Genomic DNA, 27,648 nt, shown 5'->3' on the forward strand with positions numbered 1-27,648 from the left:
GATGTAGTTGTTAATTTAAAAATGACACTTATTATTTAATATCCAATATTGTACAAATAATTGTGTCTTTAAAGGTGTTTATTCTAATGATGACTATCCCTAGTTGAACAAAATATGTCCCTTATTCTAACAAACAATAAATTATGTGATGTCACACTAGTTGCACAAGTATGGGTATTTCTAACATAGGCAGTTTGTCTCCCTTCTTTTAGGGTTCTTTTGGACTACTTGACAAAAAAATGCTAATATGATATATTGACAACATGGCATTGAAAATTTAATTATATGAAAGAACTTTCGAAATAAATTGATGTAAAAATACAATAGTAATTTGAAACTCTATATAATATTTTTTTTAATGTGAAGTTAAAGTATTAAACGATGAAATATTTTCACCCACCATATATAACAACATGATAATAAGAGTGTAAAGTATAAGGAAATGGAGTTAGACTCTAAAGAAGACAGTAATGAAAATGTCAAAAGTATGGAAATAAAGGAGGAAGTAGAGAGTGAATTCTGTGGTGGGTTGGTGCAAATTTTTTTTAGGCCTTTAAGTACTTGTCCCTCCCCTATTTTTGTTCAATCAGAGGAGGTGAAGGCTAGTTTCCAAAAGAAGGAGAAGGGAGGTGTAAATGTGGAAACAGGTGATGAAGAGGGGGTAATTAAAATGTGGAAATTGACGAAGAAGAGGATGATTATGATGAGGCCTGTGCTATAAATCTTTTGAGAAAAACGTGACTCATGATGTGTACATTGAGACTGAGAATTCCCCTCTCAGGGAAGGCCTTGAAGAGTCTAAGGAGAAGAATGAAAAAAATAAAGAGATGCAATTACTTGTCATCAATACTATGTGTATGGATGATGTCTATATTAAATTATTGAAGGAAGACTTGAAAGGTATTAACATCAAGCCACCTTTGGGTGTGCTCCAAATGGAAAAAACAATTTTTGTGCACACTTCCAGAATGGAACAATGAACTTTCAACTTCATTAAAAAACTCAACATCAATTACAAAACCCTGAATTAAAAAATGGAAAACATTGAGAACAAGCGCAATGAGGAGGCAGGGAATGGTAATGTTGGTATTGATGTGGAGGAAAAGATACATGGCCTAGCTAACAAAATTGAGAATTTGGAAAGAAACACCTTTACTTTGATCAACAATTACTAGAAATTGATGGAAGCCTTAGTGGAAAATATTAATAAAATAGTTGGAAAAGTGAATATGCATGCAAACAATATTATGATCTTAAATTTAGATGAGGCTAAGAGCATGAAAGAGACACTAGGTGAGAGGAGAACCAAGTCTACTATCAGGGAGCTGAAGGCCAAGACCGATGAACAAATTAAAGTGGTCATCTAGAAGATTAAGGAAAATAAGGAGGTGATGGCATTGGAGCCAACATAATGCTGGTTTGGTATGTTTGCCCCTCATTTGTTGAATTTTTTTTGTGTCGATAAGCATTGAATAGTCATTTGACTTTGGTGCTGGTTTTAATTCCGGTTGGCTTGCTGATCTTTTGTAGATTACTGATTGAATGTTACACTACTGTTTTTAGTGTTAATCTTTAAATGGTATTTTGTAAAGACTTTTGAAATTTCAAAATCCCAAAAAAAAGAAAAGAAAACAAGGTTTTAACCCTTAATTAATAATAACATGATATATTTTACAACCTAAACATTATATATTTTGTAAGATTGCAAAACGTACCGAAATCTTCAATTCCGACGGTGCCCTAGCCAGCCAATTAATTGGTCGATTGTGGCGCAACTCTGATTGTACATCACAAAGATCAATTTCGACCGACTTTCAAATACCTCAATTTTTTCATCGGGAAAAAAAAATGGCCAGCACTCACGTTTGCTATAACGCAGACTGAAGCACATCAACATTGCACGGGCATGATCATAATTGAGCTCTGAATTGGTGACGGACACCTCCACAACGAAAACCATTATTGTTCATGTATACATACACAACATGTATTTGATTGATTATGAAATACGTATCTCTTTTTCCAGAATTTGACGTGTGAGAATCGTACCCAAAACTAATTAGGCCTATACCTCAAAAACCTCTATATCTCTCTCCCACTCAACCTCAACATTCCATTTACCTTGTTTTCTCTGAGAAACCCAGCTTGTTTCTTCCATTTTGATTGAAGAAACTGATGCGGGTCAAATAACGTATTCTCTGTGCAATGAGGACAAAGAGGAGCTGCTGAGCGCAGAAGAACTGCACGATAAATCAGAAATGTTCATAGGCAATTTCTACCGTGATATTAAGCTCGAACAAATCGAGTAGGAAAGGATACTAGTACATATGTTATAAATTGTAACGATTCAATCTCTATGGCGATAATCTAACGAGTTGTAGAACAGCAAATAGCTTGTAGTTAAATATGACTAGTGAGAAAAGAAAAAGAACTGCAAGTCTGAAAATCCAAATGGGTCTCAGAGATTGCATGTGTTCCATTCATTTTCTTTGTATCTACTGACGTATTGCATCTCTTGTTCCCGTTAATGACGTCGTATGCAATGAGTAAAGTGTTAAAAGCAGTAATTGAAAGCTTTTACAATGCTTACCAAGGATGATGAGCATTAATAATGTATTTTGTTTATCGTTTAGGAAAACCCGTTATATTAGGGTCCTTTGGTTCATGAAAGATGAAAGGAATTGCCTTTTTCAAAATCTGGATTTGAATTTCTTTTACCGAATTTCTAATTTTGTGTCTATTGCCTGATCATAAAGTGTTTCAATTTTTTAACCTTTTAATCCCCTGGTTATATGTGAAATATGTCCCATTTTGATCATTGAAATAACTTTTTTATCTCTGAGTTTTTGTGATTTTTTGAATCTTCATGTCTCCGGCTCATTCTCAGCTCCGCACAGCACTTGAAATTTTTAAAATCCGACTTATGAGCCTCAAGTTATTGCAGGTTAATGCAGAGACCCAAAGTACGTGCTTTCAAGTCTATCATTAACCATTAAGCTCTCACAAGGTTAATGATAATGTCCCAAAACACGTTTTTCTTAACTTCTCAAAAGGTTAATGATCACGTCTAAAAATATGTACCCATTAACCTCTCAAAAGGTTAATGATAACTTTCAAATTACGTATTTTGGAGGAGGTTAATTAACCTCTCCAAAAACATGTATTCATTAACCTCTTTGAGATAGTTATTAACCTCTTTGTTTAGCTGATTAAGGTCAAGAACTGGAAGTAAGATCATCTAGAAGGCAAGTGCTGAGATGGGAGCATGAGATGAATAGTAAATATAGGGATACTGGACTTCTCCTAAGAGGTATGGTTAGTATTCCATAGCCATCAATGAATGACTTGATGATCAGTTGAACATGACCTTATGAAGATAGAAGATTCAATGGAGAAATTTCTACTTTTGAGCAGATCTATCAATGTTATCCACCTATTTATATTCATAGACTAGAGATGGAAAAAGCCAACAAAATTATAATGCCACCTTCTATACTTTCTTCTCTGATATCTCGAGAAATAGAGTATCCAATGCCTTTCCAGCTTCAGAATCCAATCACAAGTTGCATCTCACACTGTGGAGTTCTTGAATTCATTGCTGAGGAGGGTATAATTTATATGCCAAATTGTATGATGGAAAATATACTTCTACAACCAGGAGATCTAGTAAAATTGAAACAAGCTAGAAGACTTGGGGCAGAAGGAAGAAAGGCGCTCGAGAAAGCAAGAGATATGAAGTATAACAGCAAGGATTCAATCAAAGAGATGCTATCGGGCATGATTAAAATTGTAACAAAAGAAGAGGATATTATACACTTCATGGATTCTACTACAACTCAGAGGTTCAAATTTTACAAAGGTGATGAATATTGTCTTCCAGATTCTATAAAGGTGGAAGATATTGGAGAGCCATTCTGGAGTTTTATGTGCGATAGTTTTGCAGGCTACGTGGTAGAAGTACTGATAGTTTTGTCAACGCCATAGATGAGAAAGGGAAGACTGTTCTTCACACAGCTTCAGAGAAAGGAGATGTAGATGCATGCAAGCTGCTTCTTGACCGCGGTGCTTCAGTGACTGCTCAGGATGGAAATGACATGATAGCTCTTCACTATGCATTTGAAGGAGAGATTTATAAAGTTGTAGTCAGGACAAAGATTTCATAATGTCTGGTAAAATGGTAGATGTTGCATGAGATGTGTTTGATAAAATCCCTCAAAGAAACGGTATTATTTGGACTATAATGAGTTTTTCTTATGCTCGGAAAGGGTGTGGGGAAGAAGCCCTGTCTTATTTTTACAATATGCAGTGATCTAGAATCAAGCCAAGTCATTTAACCTATGTTGTTGTTATCCCAGCCTGTGCAGACTTGAGAGCTTTGGAACATGGCAAAGAGATTCATCAGGAGATAACTATAAGAGGGCTTCTACCTAATGTCTTCGTAGGGAGTGCCCTTGTCGACATGTATATAAAATGTGGCAATGTGGAGGATGCACAAAAGCTATTCGACGAAATGCCTAACGAAATGTGGTCCCATGGAACGCTATGATTGCCGAACATCTATGGTTGCAAGTTTTGCGCAGAATGGTAATGTCGAAGATGCTTATAAATTCTTTCAAAGAATGTCCGAGCGTACACTTGTTGCATGGGATGCAATGCTTGCAGGATATGCACAGAACCAATGTTTTGATGAGAACCTAGAGCTATTTGGCCAAATTCTTTCATCTGATTTGAAGCCAGACAGTGATACATCGGCCATTGTTCTCTCGACTTGTTCCAACTTAGAAAATTTAGTGCATGGCAAACAGGTCCACAAAGATGTTATCAGATCTAGATTACATTTAGATATCTTTGTGGGAAGCGCCTTTGTTGACATGTATGTGAAATGTGGAAATATAATGGATGCAAACTAGGCATTTGATAAAATGCCTAGGAGAACTAATGTGTCATGGAATGTAATCATTGTAGGGAATGCTATCATGGGTTTGGGAAGGAAGCCTTGGATCTCTTTGAAAAGATGAAAATCTTTAAACATGAAACCAAATCATAGAACATTCATTAGAGTTGTTTTAGCTTGCTACCTTGCAGGGTTCGTGGATGGGGGCTAGAAGTACTTCAATTTTATGAATGAATACTGTAATGTGACTCCTACAATAATACACTACTGTTGCATGGTTGATATTTTTTCCCGTGTTGGTCATTCGTACGAAGCATACAACTTGATTACTAATATGCTAGTAAAGCCTAATGCTACCATATGGGCATCTTTGATGGCTTCTTGTAGAATTCATTCCAATATAGAATTAGGAGAACATGTGGCAGAATTCATGTTTCAGTCAAATACTAAAATTCTAAGGCATTATGTTCTTTTGTCCGACATATATGTGGTGGCTGACAAGTGGATATGATAATGGCTCATCAAAATCAGTCCTAAAGGATTGAAAATTATATAACCTATATCAATGGGAAGACAAGGTTATAGTATCACTATCAAGACTACAGTCAGTGCATGACCAATTGATGTTGTGAATGATTGTTTCTTTGTCAAACTTGTTGATGATCATGAAGAAGAGTCTGTATCAAATAACTCAACATATCAATGATTCGACCATTTGAAGACATGTTCCAAGTCATACATTTCAATTAGTGATCATTGTCATTGAAGGTTAATTTTGTGGAGGTTAATTAACCTCCCCAAAATCACATATTTGGGAGGTGGTTATTAACCATGAAGAGGTAGTTATTAACCTCTATGTCTATATAAGGACCCCTATTGGCTTTGTAAAGGGACTTTTGGGCTTTAGAAGAAGGGAACACTATGTTAAAATTTTGACTAGAAGATGATATTTGGAAAGTATGTACATATTTTGTCTTTATAATCAAAAATTCCTCTTAAGTTCTTGGTGCAAGAAAATAAAGGAATGTGCTGAGTTCCCTCCTTTTTCGAATCTAAATTATTAGAAATTTTGGTTCTCTTTCTAGTGAGCATTCTCACGGTATGGTGCAGATGTTTATGAATCTATGGATCAGCATTATGCTATAACAGTTTTCAAGCGTAGATCTTGAATGTTGTTGTTAGCAGTTTTAAGTTAGTAGTCTGAGAAAGCCTTGAAGTCGTGTGGTGCATTCGTCATCATGAACTTTCTCACCTTTTAATTTTGATTTCATTTTTATTCGTTAAATTTCAAAATTATATCATACGAGGGAGTTGCCCCTCTAAATGCAGAGGAAGGTTGCATACCAAGGGCCTATCCAACTGTTGTGAACGGTTTTCCACACACTCCATTGGAAAAATTCTATTGTGACAAATCTGTTTACCAATAGTGTCAAAACTAGGCTTTTCGACATCCTATTAGCAAGTAGGAATTGAAAATCAGAAACAAAGAGATTCCAAAATGTGTCTTTACACTCCTCTTTGAGTGAAACAAAGAGTTCAAGTAAAATTCCAAAATAAGAATGGAGATTCATAAAACCTTGATTTTACTTCAACTCCAAGCTTACACCTACAACGTTATATTATTTTTTTATCAATACAAGATGATGTATTACGAATAGATTACGAATTATGAATAAATGTAATAATTTAAGTTCACATATCTTATTTACGTGTCATGTAAAAGTTTCAGTTTTATTACTATTTTGTATATTTGTTGGACCTTTTGCAAAAATTTATTTTTCTAAAAATTATAATTTGGTTTATGGATGTTTTGAAAAATCAAAATAGAATCTATTGAATGTCTAATAATCCCATAAAAACATGTATATATCTTCTCATAGAATGCATTTATTAAAGTTTTCTTGGGTTGCTTAGGATGGTAGCAGTATCAAAATTGATTGGTGGAATAGTATTGGTTTACATGGATGCACAATTTAACTTGAAACCTATGATATATGGGAAAAGCTAAGGCTAGGGGATGGTGGATGATAGAATAAGGTGAGATAAAAGGATTGATCTAGCGGTATCAAAATTGATAGGTGGAATTGTATTAGATTGCATGGGGGCAAACTTTATCTTTACACCTGTGACATGGGAAAAGCAAAGGTTAGGGACAAGTGGATGATGGAACTATAAATTTAAACTAAGAAGAGAAATGGAATACATATATATAATGAAAAAAACAAGAGGCACAATATTTATCGTGCTTCAAAGGATTTTCCTACATCCACACTCCATCCAAGAATAACTTTATCAACATTTAACCAATTCAATTCAAATACATGACTATGCACATTTATTTGTACACTTGCATATAGGCACCAAATAAAGGACCATGAGAAGTTGAATGGTCATGTGGTTGTTGAGCTTCACATCCTCAACAATCTCCCACTTGAATCCAATTGACATAGCCATGCTTCACAACACTCCCTACATTTCCAATTATTTGTAACATCATAATCAAACCCATTGACCATTTCAGCATTGCCAAACTCTTTTCATAGAAACTACAAATAAATTTCCCCTGATTTCTATTACTTTGAATATAGTCTATCTGTAAAACATCTTCTCTTACAATATTTATAGGGGTAAGCTTTCCTATAAATTCAAAATCTAAAAATATGATTGAAAATTTTTGCTGCATGGTAGATGACCTTTTGATTTATTACCATTTTTTAAATCATCCTTATCATTATTACCTCAGTTCCTCCCAAGCCACTTATATCCATGGATACCTTTCTCAATTGGTGATTTGTCACTACTAGGAATTGCATGGTCAAGAATTATATTCTTAATTCTTTTGCTTCTTAAGGAAGTTGTAATTGATAAAGGTACACACAAGAGCTAGTCATGGGTTTATAAGATGCCCCATTTGCACCAATATAGCAGATACCTCCCCCACTATTGTAAACAAAAAGTATGTTTCCAACCTTATTGCCACTATTATTCTTGGGGCCAGTGACCAATTTTCACCATTCATTTTCCAATGACTCTTTGATGGAAAATGCCACCTCTCCAACTTTCTTGGCTATTACAACATTGTCATTCCTATTGACAACACATTATTTCCACTACCACAATTATTCTTGGCAACCTCAAATAACATAGGCCTATCCCTTGGCCCAATTTTCTTGGAAACTTTACCTTGAATTCTAGGAACTCCATCATGTATGGACTCCTTGGTTTCACATTTTTCCTTATAAGTTCCTAACCTAGTAAGAATTATATGGAGTTAAACCAATTCCATCATCAACTCTTTGTTACTTACCTTTTCAAGTAAAACTAGGACCACTCCTTCAAAACTTTCTCTTTTTCCTTCTCCATACAGGAAATCTACTCTTTCGACATCAAACCCTCCTCTTCTAGAATAATTTTTTTTGTCTTAAGGAAATCATCTCAATTATTGGCCTTTCTATTATCCTTCATCTCTTTGTCATTCGGAATGGAAACTACATCAAGATTTGAAAAGGAAACAAAACTAATTTCCTCCTTCACGTCCTCTTTTGTTCATCCATCCCATCTATGGAAACACTACCTTGGCATCATCTCTTCTCAATACTTCACCATGGCTTTGATACCAATGGTAAATTTAGACTAAGTAGAGAAATGGAATACAAATAAAAACTTTTAAAAATGAGAGATACAATATTTATCGTGGTTCAACAAACATGCCTACATTGACACTTTAGTAGGGAATCACATTATTAATGTTTAACCAATACTATAGAAATACATGACTAGATGATCTATTTGTTGAAGGGTTTCATATATCCACCAAGGACCATGTCATGTAAGATTAATATCCACATTAGATTTGTACGTAAAATAGGGCATTCAAATGATCATAATGATACATGAGAGAACCATGTTAAATAGGAATGATATGCCCCACTCCAAATCTGTTATGCATGAGATGACATTAAGGCATTCTTGGTGAATCACAAGAGGAACATATTGATGAGGAATGGAATGTAACTATTGATCTCTCTAGTTTATTTACCTATTAGAGTCAAACACCTAATCATATAAAAGGTAGAGTTTGTCGATCATCTTTGCAATTGAGTCACTCTATGTATGTCGAGTCATGTATTTGTAAAGAATTGTAAATACTTGTATATATCGAGCTCTATAGGAGACGAGAAAGTATATGGTCACCAAGTACTCCCATGTGAACTGAGTTCAATGAATGTCAAGTCATACTAAAGGTGTTGAGCTAAGGAAGAAGTTGTATTCTCTATGAATGGAGGAAGGTGGATCCTTAACGGATCATTTAAATGCATTTAATCTGCTGGCTGCACAGTTTACATCAGCTGGTGTCACTTTAGAGGAGGAGGATTGTTGCTACACACTTTTGTGTTCTTTACTAGATTCATGGGACCATCTTGTGATGGCTCTCGAAAGAACATTAGTCACCTTCAAAATGGATGATGTGGTCTCTTTGCTGCTATCAGAGGAGATGCAGAGAAAGGCTTCTGTTTCATAAAAAGAAGCCCTTGCTATTCGTGGGAGATCCACGAAAAGAGGGAAGAAAAATGACGATAAGTCTGACAATAAGGGTAGATCCAAATCTCGTGGGAAGTCAAAGACTTCCAACAAGTCCAAGGAAAAATTTTGGACTTGTGATAAGACTGGGCACTTTTGTAAAGATTGTAAAGAGCCTAAGAAGAAGAAGAAAGCTTCAGATTATAGTTCTAAAAAATCTCAAGAAGATGGTGATGCATTCATCATAGCTTTGGCAGCCCATGCATCTAATGATGTGTGGTTGGTTGACTTGGGTGCATCCTTTCACATGACCTCTCAACAAAACTGGTTCTCAAGATATGAAGAGTTCGATTGTGGAAAGGTGTACTTGGGTGATAGTTGGACGTGGCAGGGTCACTATCAAATTTCTTGATGGATGAGTAAAGGGAATCAATGGAGTTATGCACATTCCAGGTTTGGCACGAAACCTATTATCTATAAGTATGCTAAATGATGTAGGTGTGCAAGTTGTTTTTTCGAAAAAAGGATGCAAGATGATGAGAGGATCGATAGTGCTTGCAAGGGGTACTAGGAGAGGTACCTTATTTCAGCTAGATGCATGTATTCCTCTATGTAATAGTTCTTCATCCTCACCATCTGAATGAGCAGTGAAGAATACTGTGGTTATTGGTTCTGATGGCAACGCAAACACTTTGGAAGGTAAGCTTCCTATAGAAAAGACAATGTTATGGCATTTGAGATTTGGTCACATTGGTGAAAAGGGTCTTAGAACCCTGAAAAATAAAAATCTTGTTGAGGGGTTAAATGATTGCAATCTCGAGTTCGACTTCTGTGAACACTATGTCTATGGTAAACAAAATCATGTTCAGTTTTACTCTAGTTCTCACAAATCTTCTGATGTTTTGGATCTTATTCATTCTGATGTATTTGGTCCTATAAAAGTTCCTTCAATCTCCAAGTATGTATTTTTTGTATCTTTCATAGATGATTATAGTAGAAGGACATGGATTTATTTCCTTAAAAGTAAGACACAAGTCTTTAGTCAATTCAAGGAATTTAAAGCCCTTGTAGAGAATCAGACTAGTAAGATGATTAAGTGTGTGAGAACTGACAATGGTGGTGAGTTTTTCTCAGTAGATTTTGAACAGTTCTGTAAAGAACAAGGTATCAAGAGGCATAAGACAGCTCCTTATACCCCACAACAAAATGGAATTGCAGAGAGAATGAACAGGACACTGATGGAGAAGGCTAGGAGTATGCTTAGTGGAGCTGGTTTAGAACAAATGTTTTGGGCCGAAGCTATGGTCACTGCTTGCTATCTGGTTAACAGATCTCCTACATCAGCCCTTGTTGGTAAGACACCCATGGAGGTGTGGTCTGGTAAGAAGCCTTCAATTAGACATCTTCGTGTTTTTGGTTGTGAAGCTTATGCACATGTTCCAAAGGAGAAAAGAACTATTTTGGAAAACAAAGCTCTTAAATGTATTTTCATTGGGTACAGTGCTGGTGTGAAAGGATACAAGCTTTGGGATCCTGTGACTATTAAGGTGTTGTATAGTAGAAATGTTATTTTTAGAGAGCTAACATTTTCTCCTATTGTGCTACAACCGGATGAAATAGAAAAGGAAAAAGATGTTGTTCAGTTGCCTCCTACCCCTGAGAAGACTGAACAGAGAGACCATGTTGGGTCTAATGATGAGGACAGCTCTAGCAGCTTTGATAGTTCGGAAGAAGAGGAAGAACAACCTCAACCTCAGCCCTTGAGGAGATCCACGAGAGAAAGAAAGCAACTAGAAAGGTTTGGTTATTCTATGTTAGATTCCAGTTGTGCTTTTGCTTTGATTACTAACACTGATGAGCCTAGATCTGTGAAAGAGGCTTTGGGCATGGAAGATGCAGGTTCCTAGATTGAGGCTATGGATGATTAGATGGCTTCATTAGAGAAAAAAAAAACATGGGACATTGTACCTTTTCCTAAAGGGAGAAAATCTATTAGCTGTAAATGGGTGTTCAAGAAGAAATTCTATGCAGATTGCAGTGTTGAAAGGTACAAAGCTAGATTGGTTGCAAAGGGGTATTCACAGGTAGAGGGAATAGATTATGGTGAATTATTCTCTCCTTTTGCAAAGTTGACATCCATTAGATTTATGTTATCTCTTGCTGCATCATATGATTTAGAGATAGAACAGATGGATGTGAAGACAACTTTCCTTCATGGTGATTTGGAGGAAGAGATTTATATGTCACAGCCTAAGCACTACATTGTTAAAGGTAAAGAATCCTTAGTTTGCAGATTAAAGAAATCTCTATATGGTTTGAAGCAATCTCCTAGGATGTGGTACCTTAAGTTTGATGCCTTTGTGTTGTCAATTGGATTTGTAAGATTGAAATCAGATCATTGTGCTTATTTCAGAATTGAAAATGATCACCTTCTTATTGTTGCATTATATGTTGATGATAAGTTTCTATTTATGAAGGGTAAGGGTATGATTTCTGATTTTAAATCTCAGTTGTCAGCACAGTTTGAGATGAAAGATCTTGGGCCAGCTAGGTACATCTTGGGTATGGAAATCAATAGAGATAGGTCTGATAGAAAACTTTGGTTGAGTCAGAGTAAGTATGTGAAGTCTGTGTTGGACAGGTTCAACATGGCAGATTGTAGACCACTATGTGTTCCTATTCCTATGGGAACAAAGTTATATATAGATGATTGTCCAAAATCTCCTAGTGAGGTGGAGGACATGAATAGAGTACCTTATGCTAGTGCATTTGGCATTCTTATGTATGCTATGGTCTGTACTAGACCAGACATTGCCCAAGCAATGGGAGTCCTGAGTCAATTTATGGTTAATCCTGGACAGATACATTGGGATGCAGTTAAGCGAGTATTTAGATATTTGAGAGGTACATCAGATTACTCCATGTGTTATCATGGTAACTCTTTTGGATCTCCGCATTCAATTTGTATTCATGGGTTTGTGGATTCAAATTGGGCAGGTGATATTGACCGCAGGAGATCTACCAGTGCTTATGTGTTCATTATGTTTGGTGGTGGCATCAGTTGGATGAGCAAGTGACAACCTGTGGTTGCTTTGTCTACTATAGAAGCTGAGTACATGGCTGCTAGTCATGCTTGTAAGGAAGCCATTTGGCTTAAGAGATTGTGTTCTAATGTTGGTGTTGATGCAAAACATATTACTATTTGGTGTGACAGTCAGAGTGCTATTTTCCTTGTGAAGAATCCAACTTTCCATGCCAGAACGAAGTACATTGATGTGTAGTATCACTTTGTGAGAGATATGGTGGAAGATGGAAAGGTAAATTTGGAAAAGGTAGATACTGTGAAGAATGTTGCAGATGCATTAACAAAACCAGTGTGCACTAAGAAGTTTAGATGGTGTTCGGAGTCTATGGGCCTTTTGGCCTATAGCGGTTAGTTCTTGTTATGTTCCTGTTGCTCTTACAAGGTGTTTGACAAGTGGGAGAATGTTAGGAATAAGGTGTCTCAACCTTGTATAATTCCTATTCTTATTATTTGTTTTGTAAATTGTATTTCTTGCAAAAAAATTTGATCTGTTGACATCTTGAATTGTGTGTAAGGAGATCATGGCTAAAACAGCTATGACGGATTCCTATGACATGTAAGAGCTATGTTAGGAAGATTAAATGATAGGTGAAGACAAGTGGCAACTGATAAATTGGAGCACTGTACACTCTACCCCAATAGTAAAACTCTAATACATTTTATCTTTGGGAGTAGCCCTAAAGAGAAGCACATGTTATAAGCATTTTTAGGGTTACAAAGAGAAGTGATGCAAGAGAGTGTATTGTTGGTACTGTGAGTTGCTATTGGAGTCTTCTGTTGTCGATGTTGAGCTTGCACTGCAAGTGTATTGTAACCTTTTGTTGAAGATAATACATTGTGCAGGTTCTAAGGGGTGGGGTTGTATTACTGAAATGTTTTTCTCCACCGGCAAATCTTTGTGTTATGTGTTTCTTTCTCTGTCTATTTTCTGTATGCATGGTTGGCTGCAATATTGTTGTTTACATGATATTGAATTTGTAAGTGCAGAAGATTTTAATAGGATTTCCATCATACTTTCCTTATGAGATTAGTGTAGGAAGTTGTTTCTGCACCTGAGTTTCCTTACATCTAGATCATTGATTTTATTCTATAGGACTCTACAAATATCTTTATAAGGGTAGATCCAAACTATATTTTGCATGTATGAGAAGTACTATGAATGCTTATGCAAAGAAGTTAGTTTTTGGAGGCTGCAAGTTAAGTTGTGAAGTAATAGAGTATAGCGACCTACTAAAGTAGTGAAGAGTAGAGCATAGATATATTAGATAGGAGATCAAATCGAATATTGGAAAGAAAAGATCCATAGTCAACATTGATAGTGTAGATTGAGGGATTGGGTATTAAATCATTTTGACAAGCGAGTCAAGGTAAATCTATTAACAGTGTGGTCCTAAGAGGCCTATGTAAATCTCTTAATAGAGTGGTTGCTTCATTGTGAGTTTTAAATCCTATAATCAAGGTAGACCTAATAGTCCTTTAAAGGTTAGGGAAAACCACTCATAGTGTAGATCAGTGATTAAATTTATTGCCCTAACAGGCCAAATTTGTTACTACAATAGGGAAGATTTGTGGATGTCACCCCACCTCAGTTTTGCCTTCACATTGGAGAGTTTTTGGGTAACCAAAATCCTATGTGTTAAATGTGTTTATATTTTCATGTTTATGGATGTGATACATAGTTAGATTTATTTAAGCATTTAAAGTTTAAGGTTATGTTATTCATGATCTAGATATGTGATGGATAAAGTGGTGAATGTAGTCGAGTTGTTTTGAAGGCTAAAAGTTTTAGTGATGCTGATTTAGCCACCATCCCACCCCCCATTCTTAGTATCTCAGTTTCCCAATAAACTTCCAACAACAACACTATAAATATGTGGATCTTCATGATAGTGGAGGAATTCATCCACCATTCTAGATATTTCATGTATAATAAGGCATTAGGATGTTTATGGTAATCCATGAGAAAATCATATTGTATAGAAATAACATGAACCCCTCAAAACTTTTTTTTTAATAAAAAGCATTAGGATTTTCACGATGATGCATGAAAGGACCATATCAAATAGAAATAACATGCATGCTTCTAAATATATTGATATTAATGATAGTGTAGGAATAACATATGTACCACTCTAGATATGTCATTTATGACAAGGTCACTATTGGGATGCTAAGGGTCATATACCTGAGGATGGTGATCTATTATGAGAGGGATGTTCCATCATTATCTCTTACTTCCTCAGCTTGAACATTTTTATCACTATCAATTTAGTACATATTTTTATGTTAATTATACATTACTCCCAAACAAGATACATAGTTATTGAAAATGAAGTTACAGTTTTGAAATGTGCTAAGACATGTGAAGAAACATAGACGGTTTCTTCCCATTTGATTAATGATATAATGGAGGCTAAATACAGTCTTTTGTCCAAAGATATTGCAAGGTTGGTTCTAATTTTTAATACGAAAGGAGGAGCATAAAATATGTGGAGCACTGATGAATTGTTTGAGAAATCTGAAATCTTCAAAAGAAGCTTCTATCGTCAATTTCAGCTCCAAAGGGATCAACTATTAGAACTAGCAATACATAACTGTGTATAAATTGGGTCATTTATTTTTATTAGGAGTTTGCATTCATAAAATCCACATGGATGTCAAAGGATGACCAACTTTCTAGTGCAAGAGCACTTACACCTGATGATCAAACAAGGTCAATTGAAGAATGTAATTCATTTTAGCATTTAATAGGGTCATATGAGGCCTTTTGAGATACAACCAAGGTTAGTGGAAGAAGAATGTAGTTAAAGAATTTGAAAAAAAAATTAGTTAAGAAATTTTTTTTGCAATTAAATGATCAAACATGTCTAAATTTTCTAAAGAGATGATTTTAAGATTCATTTAATGTAAGGGGACCTATAAAGGGTTATTTTGATGTTTTAAAAGTCAATTATGTAAGTTTTTAATTCAATAGTTAGAAAATGACAAATATTGTAACAAAAATGTGAAGTATTTTTTATTGAGAAAAATATGGGAAAATGACAAATATTATGATAGAAATGTGAAGAGTTTTTTATTGAGAAAAATATGGGTTTTTTAGCAATCTAAACCTAGAGTTACAAGCTATACAAAATGAAAAAATATAGTTCAAATCATTAATGTAAAATTTTAATTTTATTATTATTTTTTACTCCTTCAATCTTTTCTAAGATATTTTTCACCTAATCGATAAGTTTTTAATGAATAATTTATTTTCATCAATGACATTACCTTTCTTATGATTGATTATTAATGTGATCATTCATTAGATTAGTTGGAAAAACATATATGGAAATTTTTTTTAAATATATATATATATATATATATATATATATATATATATATATATATATATATATATATATATATCTGTGTGTGTGTACATATATGTGTACATATGTGTACACATATATGTACACATATGTGTACACATATATGTACACATATGTGTACACATATGTACACATATGTACATATATATACATATCTATATATATATATATATACATATATATATATATACATATATATATATATATGTATATATATATATGTATATATATATATGTATATATATATATATATAATTTTGAATGAAATTTTTGAATTGAATGATTATTTATTTTAGTTAATAAGATTGACTAAAAATATGCAAATTTAAAAGGAAAAAATAAATTAATGAAAATATAATTTAGAAACAATAAATTAGCTATTTAACAACTATTTCAAAATGATGTAACTTCTTTTTTAACTAAAGTCGACAAAGCCATTAATAAAATATATATATTAATAAGCCAGTTTGAAGTTCAATAAGGAAAGGACTAGCAACAAAACCCTACTATTACTACACACAGATATCACCTAGTTGAATGAGAAAGGAGAAGTCATAAGGAACAAGAAAACATTAGTTTTTAAGGGATATACACAAGAAGAAGGAGTTGACTATGGTGGAACTTTTTCTCTAGTTGCAAGGTTGGAAGGAGTGAAAACTTTTCTTGCATATGAGTTGCTTATAATGGATTCAAAGTATACCAAATGGATGTCAAATATACATTTCTAAATGAAATCTTGGAGGAAGAAGTCTATATTGAACAACCCAAAGGATTTGTTGATCTTAGCAAGATGAATATGGTATGTAAGTTATACAAAGTATTATATGGTTTGAAGCAAGCCACTAGAGCATGATTCAAAGGGCTACGCAATTATATGGTAAAAAATGGTTTTGCAAGAACTAATGACAATAGCAATATACACCTGAAAAGTGAATCTAAAAGTAAGCTATTGCTAGCTAAACTTTTTGTTGATGATATCATATTTGGAGGAAAAAATTCAATGTGTAAGTCATTTGCTAATGAAATGAAGAAGGAATTTGAGATGTCAATATTTCTAGAGATAAAATCCTTTCTTGGTTTGCAAGTTTATCAAATGAAGAAAGGTATTTAAATTACACAACCCAAGTATGTCAAAGAGACATTGAAGACTTTTGGAATGGAAGACTCAAGACTAGTTGGAACACGTATGGTGACTAGATATAAATTGTCAAAGAATGATGATTCTACTAAGGTGAATCGAACATTATGTAGGTCAATGATTGGAAAGTTGCAATATGTTGTACATAGAAGACTTGATATTGCCTTAGCAGTTAGTATTGTTGGTATATTATATGCTAATCCTAGAGAAAATTATATGATGGCAGTGAAAAGGATTCTGAGATATCGAAAAGGAATATAAGACTATGGATTATGGTACAAGAAAAATGACAAGATTGAGCTGAAGGTCTACACAGATGCTGAGAGGGTAGGAAACTTTGATGACATAAAGAGTACAAGTCGAGGGGCTTTCTTTCTAGGAAGAAAAACTATATTTCTTAGTCTACAACAGAGGCTAAATATGCTGCTACCACAATCAATTAATCTAATATTGTAGGGATCAAGCAATTTTTCAAGGTATGAAGGAATAAATTACTAAACCTATTGTTATTTATTGGGATAACAGAAGTGATATAAACATATCAAAGAACCTTGTGATGCACAAAAATACTAAGCATATTGAGATCAAGTATCATTACTTAAGAGAGTTAGTGCAAGATAAAGAGGTGAGATTGAAATATGTGAACACAAAACAATAGATAGATGATATATTGTTGAAAATGACTATGTGTTTCAATCATTGTTTTGTCACTGATGTCAAACCTACTATTTTTTGGTAAGATAACTGCTTAACTGCTTATAAGATTCAAGTACTATCACTTAGTTGAATAATGAAGAGGATTTGATCAATAAGATGTGACAATAGCACCTAGAGGAAAGGTTGAGTTATGATTATGTAATGAAGTACAAGGATCATTTAAAATAGTGATGACATAATGTATTGATAATCTACTTAAGGTTACAAAATGTTGGCTACACTTAAAAAGTTTAGAAGAACAAGTTAAACAAAGTTTATCTGCCAAGCTTGACCGAGTGGATAGTAAGTGTCAAGCAAAGTTAGTGCAAGCTGAGCAAGAAAGTCAATTGGAGCTGAGTGAAAGAAAATTCTAGTGAATGTCGAGCAAGACAGTTGATGCCAAGTGATTTTTTAGTTGATGTTGAGAAACACAGTATGTGCCGAGCATCAGAAGGTTGATAATGTTGAGCTGCTCCATTATGGATTGAAGATTCATCGAATCTAAGCCAACAAGTTTATTTTCTTAAAACTTGTGAACTAGGAGGAAGATAAGGTTGATGAGCTAGTGGCATAAAATTTGATGTAAACTATTTTTAGGTGAATTCAAATGGATTCTAGGAGAAGTTTCTAGAAAAGACAAGATATGGGGTAGATACATTGTATCCTACCTAATCCATCCAAAACCCTAAAATTGGATGATGGAAAATGAGTAGGAAAATATCCTAATTTCCTATTTATAGGAATGTATGGTCATGAAGCAAAAATTTTTTTTGTCATTTGCAAGAACCTAAGGAGAAGAAGGAGTTAAGGATTTTCCTTCATCAAGTGACCGAAGAGAAGATTCTACAATGGCATGTTAAGCAAGAAGGCTTAAGGAGATGAATGTTTTAAGGGTGAACAAGTTGCCAGAGCTACAAAGCATGAAGGCCAAGAAGAATTGAGGACTAAATAGAGATTTGTAATTTACAAGATAAGTTGTAAGTTGTATCAAATCAAAGCTCTACTGTTACTCTCTAACAATTGTATCAGTCTAGGGTAAATCCTTTAGATTAAGGTTGACCTAATAGTCATTTGTAAACCCTTTAATCAGGTAGCATTCCAAGTGAATGGCCTAAAGTCCTCTAACAAGGCTCACTTCTAACATGGTGATTAGAATCCCTTAATCGGGTCACATTTAACAGTGTGTATTGTAACCTTTACCAAGGTTGGCCTTTCATAGGGCATCACTTTAGAAGAGTGAAAAGGAGTAGCATGTTACTAGTGGTTTTTCCCAAATTGGTTTTCCACATAAATCATTGTGTCAAGTGTGTTGATGAATGTGTTGTGTTTCATGCTTTACATATTTGCAAGTTGATTTGACAGTAACATACAAGTTTTAGTTATTACATAATGGATGCATGAAAGGGTATTAACATTTTAAGGGCTCACTAAGTTGTGAAAAATATTATTTATACATCTAGACCTTAGATAATTTATTCACCCCCACCCTCCCCCCCCCCCCCTCCCCCCCCCCCCAAGTTATTCTAAAGTATTCCAAAAATTGGTATTAGAGATGTCTACTTAAGAGGACTATTTTCAAGGTACTAGAAGCACAAAGATTGAGATGTCTAAAAGAAAAGTACCCAAGCTCAATAGTGATAAATTTCTTGCATGGAAAATTTTGATGAAGCTACACCTTGGAGGACTTGGAAATCATGCACAATCTACCATTATAGTGGAACATGTTGATCCATTTGGAGCCCTAACTACTGAAGATATGAAGAAGAAGAAAGAACACAATCAAGCGATGTTGGAAATTGCCTCTACCCTAAGCTATGCAAAATTTGATGATATCAAAGGTTATGACACTATAAAGAAAATGTGGGATGCCCTACACACCATCTATGAAGGAGACAAAAATGTAAAAAGTGCTAAATCTGAGAGTCTTAGAGGTAAATTTGATAATATGAGAATGGGAGAAGGTGAAATTATTGCTCTATATGTTGCTAGAATAAAATAAGTTGTTAGTGCAATAAGAGGAGCTACTAGTCCTATAGATGATGAGACTATGTTAAGTAAAGTGTTGAGAACACTACTGCCTACTTATGCTATTAGAGTTTTTGCAAGTCAAGAGTTGATTCACCAAGTCATTTCCATTTGCACACTTTTCTAGGTCATTTCCATTTGGAAAAATTGCTTTTCAGATATTGTTTCCAGTCTGTAAAATCCAAGTAGCCTACTTTGACCGCTCGTCAAATGCGTCCTATTATTCATCATGAGCCCAAATCATAGACTCGTACTCTCCTTGTGACAATGAACTAACGCCCCAATTGTTGTCCTCCCAAGTGTCAGTTTGCTATGTTTTCAAAGCCAGATCTGAATGTGATTTATTGTTTTCTATCATGTTTTCTTGCTGGAAAATCTGAGAGGTTTACTTTGGTGATCAATATCTTTTGACTAAGAACTCGTCATGAGACGAGATTCAATAGGGTGAAAGTATGTGGAAGATAGAATCAGTGGGCTAGATTTTTGAGCCTGGTCAAATGTTTAGGTCAGCTTTTGAGGCCATTCAAGGGACCTCCTGACACAAATTTGACAATTTGCAGATAAGTGATAAAAGGAGCTTTAATTGATGGTTCAGTGATCGAATTGCATTCCAGTCAGTCCAAGAAGGTCGAGCGATCAATTTTCCATGTTAGTTGTTCGGAAACAAAAATTGTTTAGCCAGACTCACTTTAGAGCCTGGCTAATATTCACCAATTGAATAATAATTTAATATTTAATGCAACTTAGATCATCACAATTTTATTAGATTTAGTGCTAAAATACTTAAAATCGCTCAATAATTTATTTTGTTTAAAAAATTAAACTCCAAAATTCACCACAATACTAAATACATGATTACATTTGATTCACCTATATATTATATATTATTAGAGAAATTAAAATTAAATTTCTACTAATTATCAAAATTATTAGTTACTTTACGGATATATCACCAATATTTAGTTTTCAATATTGGTTTAAAATATAATGTAATGATTCTCATAATATTCTATGAGGTAAAAAATGTTCAATTTTTATTTGTAATATTCCATGGCAATTAATGAATTTCTTATTATTATTGAGATTAACTAATATTTTCCACACAAAAAAAAAAAAAAAAATTCAAAATAATCGCGAATACAAAAAAATGAATCTAAAATAATCGTGAATATAAGTAATATGTAAAATAGTAAAAATTGAGAGATTTGCGAATAGAAATAACTTTATTTTTCATAATAATAAAAGATTCACCAATATTTTATATCTTTTTATGAAATAGAGTTTCTTAAAGTTTACCCGAAAGACAAGCTCATAAATGTTCAATTTCCTCTCATTTCGAATACATCCTCTCTCCTTAATCAACAAGACAAGGTCAAAAATGCTCATCTCCTCTCATTTCATTGATTACGCTGAAGGCGTACTATACTGAGGAAAACAACTTCACATATTGATCAAAGGTTGTAATCCTATTAAACCTCTTGCAAGACGATTGAATTGTCTGACAAATTCTCAAATCAAATCATAGAACATTCATTAGAGTTGTTTTAGCTTGCTACCTTGCAGGGTTCGTGGATGGGGGCTAGAAGTACTTCAATTTTATGAATGAATACTGTAATGTGACTCCTACAATAATACACTACTGTTGCATGGTTGATATTTTTGCCTGTGTTGGTCATTCGTACGAAGCATACAACTTGATTACTAATATGCTAGTAAAGCCTAATGCTACCATATGGGCATCTTTGATGGCTTCTTGTAGAATTCATTCCAATATATAATTAGGAGAACATGTGGCAGAATTCATGTTTCAGTCAAATACTAAAATTCTAAGGCATTATGTTCTTTTGTCCGACATATATGTGGTGGCTGACAAGTGGATATGATAATGGCTCATCAAAATAAGTCCTAAAGGATTGAAAATTATATAACCTATATCAATGGGAAGACAAGGTTATAGTATCACTATCAAGACTACAGTCAGTGCATGAGCAATTGATGTTGTGAATGATTGTTTCTTTATCAAACTTGTTGATGATCATGAAGAAGAGTCTGTATCAAATAACTCAACATATCAATGATTCGACCATTTGAAGACATGTTCCAAGTCATACATTTCAATTAGTGATCATTGTCATTGAAGGTTAATTTTGTGGAGGTTAATTAACCTCCCCAAAATCACATATTTGGGAGGTGGTTATTAACCATGAAGAGGTAGTTATTAACCTCTATGTCTATATAAGGACCCCTATTGGCTTTGTAAAGGGACTTTTGGGATTTAGAAGAAGGGAACACTATGTTAAAATTTTGACCAGAAGATGATATTTGGAAAGTATGTACATATTTTGTCTTTATAATCAAAAATTCCTCTTAAGTTCTTGGTGCAAGAAAATAAAGGAATGTGCTGAGTTCCCTCCTTTTTCGAATCTAAATTATTAGAAATGTTGGTTCTCTTTCTAGTGAGCATTCTCACGGTATGGTGCAGATGTTTATGAATCTATGGATCAACATTATGCTATAACAGTTTTCAAGCGTAGATCTTGAATGTTGTTGTTAGCAGTTTTAAGTTAGTAGTCTGAGAAAGCCTTGAAGTCGTGTGGTGCATTCGTCATCATGAACTTTCTCACCTTTTAATTTTGATTTCATTTTTATTCGTTAAATTTCAAAATTATATCATACGAGGGAGTTGCCCCTCTAAATGTAGAGGAAGGTTGCATACCAAGGGCCTATCCAACTGTTGTGAATGGTTTTCCACACACTCCATTGGAAAAATTCTATTGTGACAAATCTGTTTACCAATAGTGTCAAAACTAGGCTTTTCGACATCCTATTAGCAAGTAGGAATTGAAAATCAGAAACAAAGAGATTCCAAAATGTGTCTTTACAGTCATCTTTGAGTGAAACAAAGAGTTCAAGTAAAATTCCAAAATAAGAATGGAGATTCGTAAAACCTTGATTTTACTTCAACTCCAAGCTTACACCTACAACGTTATATTTTTTTTTTATCAATACAAGATGATGTATTACGAATAGATAATGAATTATGAATAAATGTAATAATTTAAGTTCACATATCTTATTTACGTGTCATGTAAAAGTTTCAGTTTTATTACTATTTTGTATATTTGTTGGACCTTTTGCAAAAATTTATTTTTCTAAAAATTATAATTTGGTTTATGGATGTTTTGTTCTCATCAATGACATTTAGCTTCTAGTGAATCATTATTGAATACTCTCAAGACAATACAAATTGATTTAAATATTTAAGAACACAAAAAAATTACAAGTTATCATAACTTTGAAAGAAACAACATTCAATATTCACTTGACACGTCTCATTAAATTAAGATGAACACAAAATTAAATGAATATTGAAAAATCAAAATAGAATCTATTGAATGTCTAATAATCCCATAAAAACATGTATATATCTTCTCATAGAACACATTTATTAAAGTTTTCTTGGGTTGCTTAGGATGGTAGCAGTATCAAAATTGATTGGTGGAATAGTATTGTTTTACATGGATGCACAATTTAACTTGAAACCTACGATATATGGGAAAAGCTAAGGCTAGGGGATGGTGGATGATAGAATAAGGTGAGATAAAATGATTGATCTAGCAGTATCAAAATTGATAGGTGGAATTGTATTAGATTGCATGGGGGCAAACTTTATCTTTACACCTGTGACATGGGAAAAGCAAAGGTTAGGGACAAGTGGATGATGGAACTATAAATTTAAACTAAGAAGAGAAATGGAATACATATATAAAATGAAAAAAACAAGAGGCACAATATTTATCGTGCTTCAAAGGATTTTCCTACACCCACACTCCATCCAAAAATAACTTTATCAACATTTAACCAATTCAAATCAAATACATGACTATGCACATTTATTTGTACACTTGCATATAGGCACCAAATAAAGGACCATGAGAAGTTGAATGGTCATGTGGTTGTTGAGCTTCACATCCTTAACAATCTCCCACTTGAATCCAATTGACATAGCCATGCTTCACAACACTCCCTACATTTCCAATTATTTGTAACATCATAATCAAACCCATTGACCATTTCAGCATTGCCAAACTCTTTTCATAGAAACTACAAATAAATTTCCCCTGATTTCTATTACTCTGAATATAGTCTATCTGTAAAACATCTTCTCTTACAATATTTACAGGGGTAAGCTTTCCTATAAATTCAAAATCTAAAAATATGATTGAAAATTTTTGCTGCATGGTAGATGACCTTTTGATTTATTACCATTTTTTAAATCATCCTTATCATTATTACCTCAGTTCCTCCCAAGCCACTTATATCCATGGATACCTTTCTCGATTGGTGATTTGTCACTACTAGGAATTGCATGGTCAAGAATTATATTCTTAATTCTTTTGCTTCTTAAGGAAGTTGTAATTGATAAAGGTACACACAAGAGCTAGTCATGGGTTTATAAGATGCCCCATTTGCACCAATATAGCAGATACCTCCCCCACTATTGTAAACAAAAAGTATGTTTCCAACCTTATTGCCACTATTATTCTTGGGGCCACTGACCAATTTTCACCATTCATTTTCCAATGACTCTTTGATGGAAAATGCCACCTCTCCAACTTTCTTGGCTATTACAACATTGTCATTCCTATTGACAACACATTATTTCCATTACCACAATTATTCTTGGCAACCTCAAATAACATAGGCCTATCCCTTGGCCCAATTTTCTTGGAAACTTTACCTTGAATTCCAGGAACTCCATCATGTATGGACTCCTTGGTTTCACATTTTTCCTTATAAGTTCCTAACCTAGTAAGAATTATATGGAGTTAAACCAATTCCATCATCAACTCTTTGTTACTTACCTTTTCAAGTAAAACTAGGACCACTCCTTCAAAACTTTCTCTTTTTCCTTCTCCATACAGGAAATCTACTCTTTCGACATCAAACCCTCCTATTCTAGAATAATTTTTTTTGTCTTAAGGAAATCATCTCAATTATTGGCCTTTCTATTATCCTTCATCTCTTTGTCATTCGGAATGGAAACTACATCAAGAGTTGAAAAGGAAACAAAACTAATTTCCTCCTTTACGTCCTCTTTTGTTCATCCATCCCATCTATCGAAACACTACCTTGGCATCATCTCTTCTCAATACTTCACCATGGCTTTGATACCAATGGTAAATTTAGACTAAGTAGAGAAATGGAATACAAACAAAAACTTTTAAAAATGAGAGATACAATATTTATCGTGGTTCAACAAATTTGCCTACCTTGACACTTTAGTAGGGAATCACATTATTAATATTTAACCAATACTATAGAAATACATGACTAGATGATCTATTTGTTGAAGGGTTTCATATATCCACCAAGGACCATGTCATGTAAGATTAATATCCACATTAGATTTGTATGTAAAATACGGCATTCAAATGCTCATAATGATACATGAGAGAACCATGTTAAATAGGAATGATATGCCCCACTCCAAATCTGTTATGCATGAGATGACATTAAGGCATTCTTGGTGAATCACAAGAGGAACATATTGATGAGGAATGGAATGTAACTATTGATCTCTCTAGTTTATTTACCTATTAGAGTCAAACACCTAATCATATAAAAGGTAGAGTTTGTCGATCATCTTTGCAATTGAGTCACTCTATGTATATCAAGTCATGTATTTGTAAAGAATTGTAAATACTTGTATATATCGAGCTCTATAGGAGACGAGAAAGTATATGGTCACCAAGTACTCCCGTGTGAACTGAGTTCAATGAATGTCAAGTCATACTAAAGGTGTTGAGCTAGTTGAGGCTAAGTATTAGCAGGAAGAATAGTTGCGATTGATCACTAGAGACAATATGTTCTATGTAACACAGTTTGTACAAGAATTACTAAAATGGCATAAAATTTGAGGTAAACCATTTTGAGCGACATATAAATAACATTTAATGATAGTAAAGTTTTTCATAGAGGTTGTCACACATTTTCACATGGATCAGAGATCCCTATGAAGGATAGATAACCAATTAGATGAAGAGGCCAAAAAGGGAAACATCTAGTGTTAGGAATAAGGTGTCTCAACCTTGTATAATTCCTATTCTTATTATTTGTTTTGCAAATTGTATTTCTTGCAAATAATGTTGATGTGTCGACATCTTGAATTGTGCGTAAGGAGATCATGGCTAAAACGGCTATGACGGATTCCTATGACACGTAAGAGCTATGTTAGGAAGATTAAATGACAGGTGAAGACAAGTGGCAACTGATAAATTGGAGTAATGTACACTCTACCCCTAATACAATTTATCTTTGTGAGTATCCCTAAAGAGAAGCGCATGTTATAAGCATTTTTAGGGTTACAAAGAGAAGTGATGTGAGAGAGTGTATTGTTGGTACTATGAGTTGCTATTGGAGTCTTCTGTTGTAGCTATTGAGCTTGCACTGCAAGTGTATTGTAACCTTTTTTTGAAGATAATACATTGTGCAAGTTCTAGAGGGGTGGTGTTGTATTACCGAAAGTTTTTTATCCATCGAAAAATCTTTGTGTTATGTGTTTCTTTCTCTATCTATTTTTTGTATGCATGGTTGGCTGCAATATTGTTGTTTACATGATATTGAATCTGTAATTGTAGAAGATTTTAATAGGATTTGCATCATACTTTCCTTATGAGATTAGTGTAGGAAGCTATTTTCGCACCTGAGTTTCCTTACAAGTGGTATCAGAGCTTGATCAACTTTTGATCCTAATTGTTGGGTAGGGTTTTTTGAGCTAATCTCAAGTTGAGTGGGAGTCTTGTGCAGAGCATCCTAAATCTTATTTGCAGATTGAGATGGCAAGTTCATCATATGGAAGAATGGAGGTGGAGAAATTTAATGGCACTAATTTCGAGTTGTGGAAACTCAAGATGGAAGGCATGTTGGAAGATTGTGACCTATGGGAAGTGACTACAAGTGCTACAAAACTAGCAACTGTAGCTCAAGCATATTGGGATATCAAAGACTGTAAAGCTAAGGGTCTCATAAGACTCTATTTAACCGATGCAGTTCTTCTGAATGTTCTAGATGAGAAAACTGCATATAGTTTGTGGGAGAGACTTGGGGTCATGTATCAGGCAAAATCTTTGGTGAACAAGCTATTCCTAAGGAAGAAGTTGTATTGTCTGCGAATGGAGGAAGGTGGATCCTTAATGGATCATTTAAATGCATTTAATCTACTGACTGCACAGTTTACATAAGCTGGTGTCACGTTAGAGGAGGAGGATCGTTGCTACACACTTTTGTGTTCTTTACCGGATTCATGGGACCATCTTGTGATGGCTCTCGAAAGAACATTAGTCACCTTCAAAATGGATGATGTGGTCTCTTTGCTACTATCAGAGGAGATGCAGAGAAAGGCTTCTATTTCAGAAAAAGAAGCCTTTGCTATTCGTGGGAGATCCATGGAAAGAGGGAAGAAAAATGACAATAAGTCTGACAATAAAGGTAGATCCAAATCTCGTGGGAAGTCAAAGACTTCCAACAATTCCAAGGAAAATTTTTGGAACTGTGATAAGACTGGGCACTTTTGTAAAGATTGTAAAGAGCCTAAGAAGAAGAAGAAAGCCTCAGATTATAGTTCTAAAAAATCTCAAGAGGATGGTGATGCATTCATCATAGCTTTGGCAGCCCATGCATCTAATGATGTGTGGTTGGTTGACTTGCGTGCATCCTTTCACATGACCTCTCATCAAAACTGGTTCTCAAGATATGAAGAGTTCGATTGTGGAAAGGTGTACTTGGGTGATAGTTGGACATGGAAGGGTCACTATCAAATTTCTTGATGGATGAGTAAAGGGAATCAATGGAGTTATGCACATTCCAAGTTTGGAATGAAACCTATTATCTATAAGTATGCTAAATGATGTAGGTG

General features: G+C 34.2%; 1 protein-coding gene across 1 annotated transcript; it reads left to right on the plus strand.

The window, feature by feature from the left end:
* The first annotated feature begins 3,456 nt into the window (after positions 1-3,456).
* On the plus strand, positions 3,457-4,163 carry LOC149540529 (uncharacterized). The gene is made up of 2 exons (XM_089802703.1): positions 3,457-3,842; positions 3,944-4,163. The coding sequence occupies exons 1-2, from the start codon at positions 3,457-3,459 to the stop codon at positions 4,161-4,163; spliced, it is 606 nt and encodes a 201-aa protein (XP_089658829.1).
* The last annotated feature ends 23,485 nt before the right edge of the window (positions 4,164-27,648 follow it).

This window comes from Cupressus sempervirens, chromosome 9 (assembly GCF_028749045.1).
Source record: "Cupressus sempervirens isolate cs-2001-9-10 chromosome 9, ASM2874904v1, whole genome shotgun sequence".
NCBI lineage: Eukaryota > Viridiplantae > Streptophyta > Pinopsida > Cupressales > Cupressaceae > Cupressus > Cupressus sempervirens.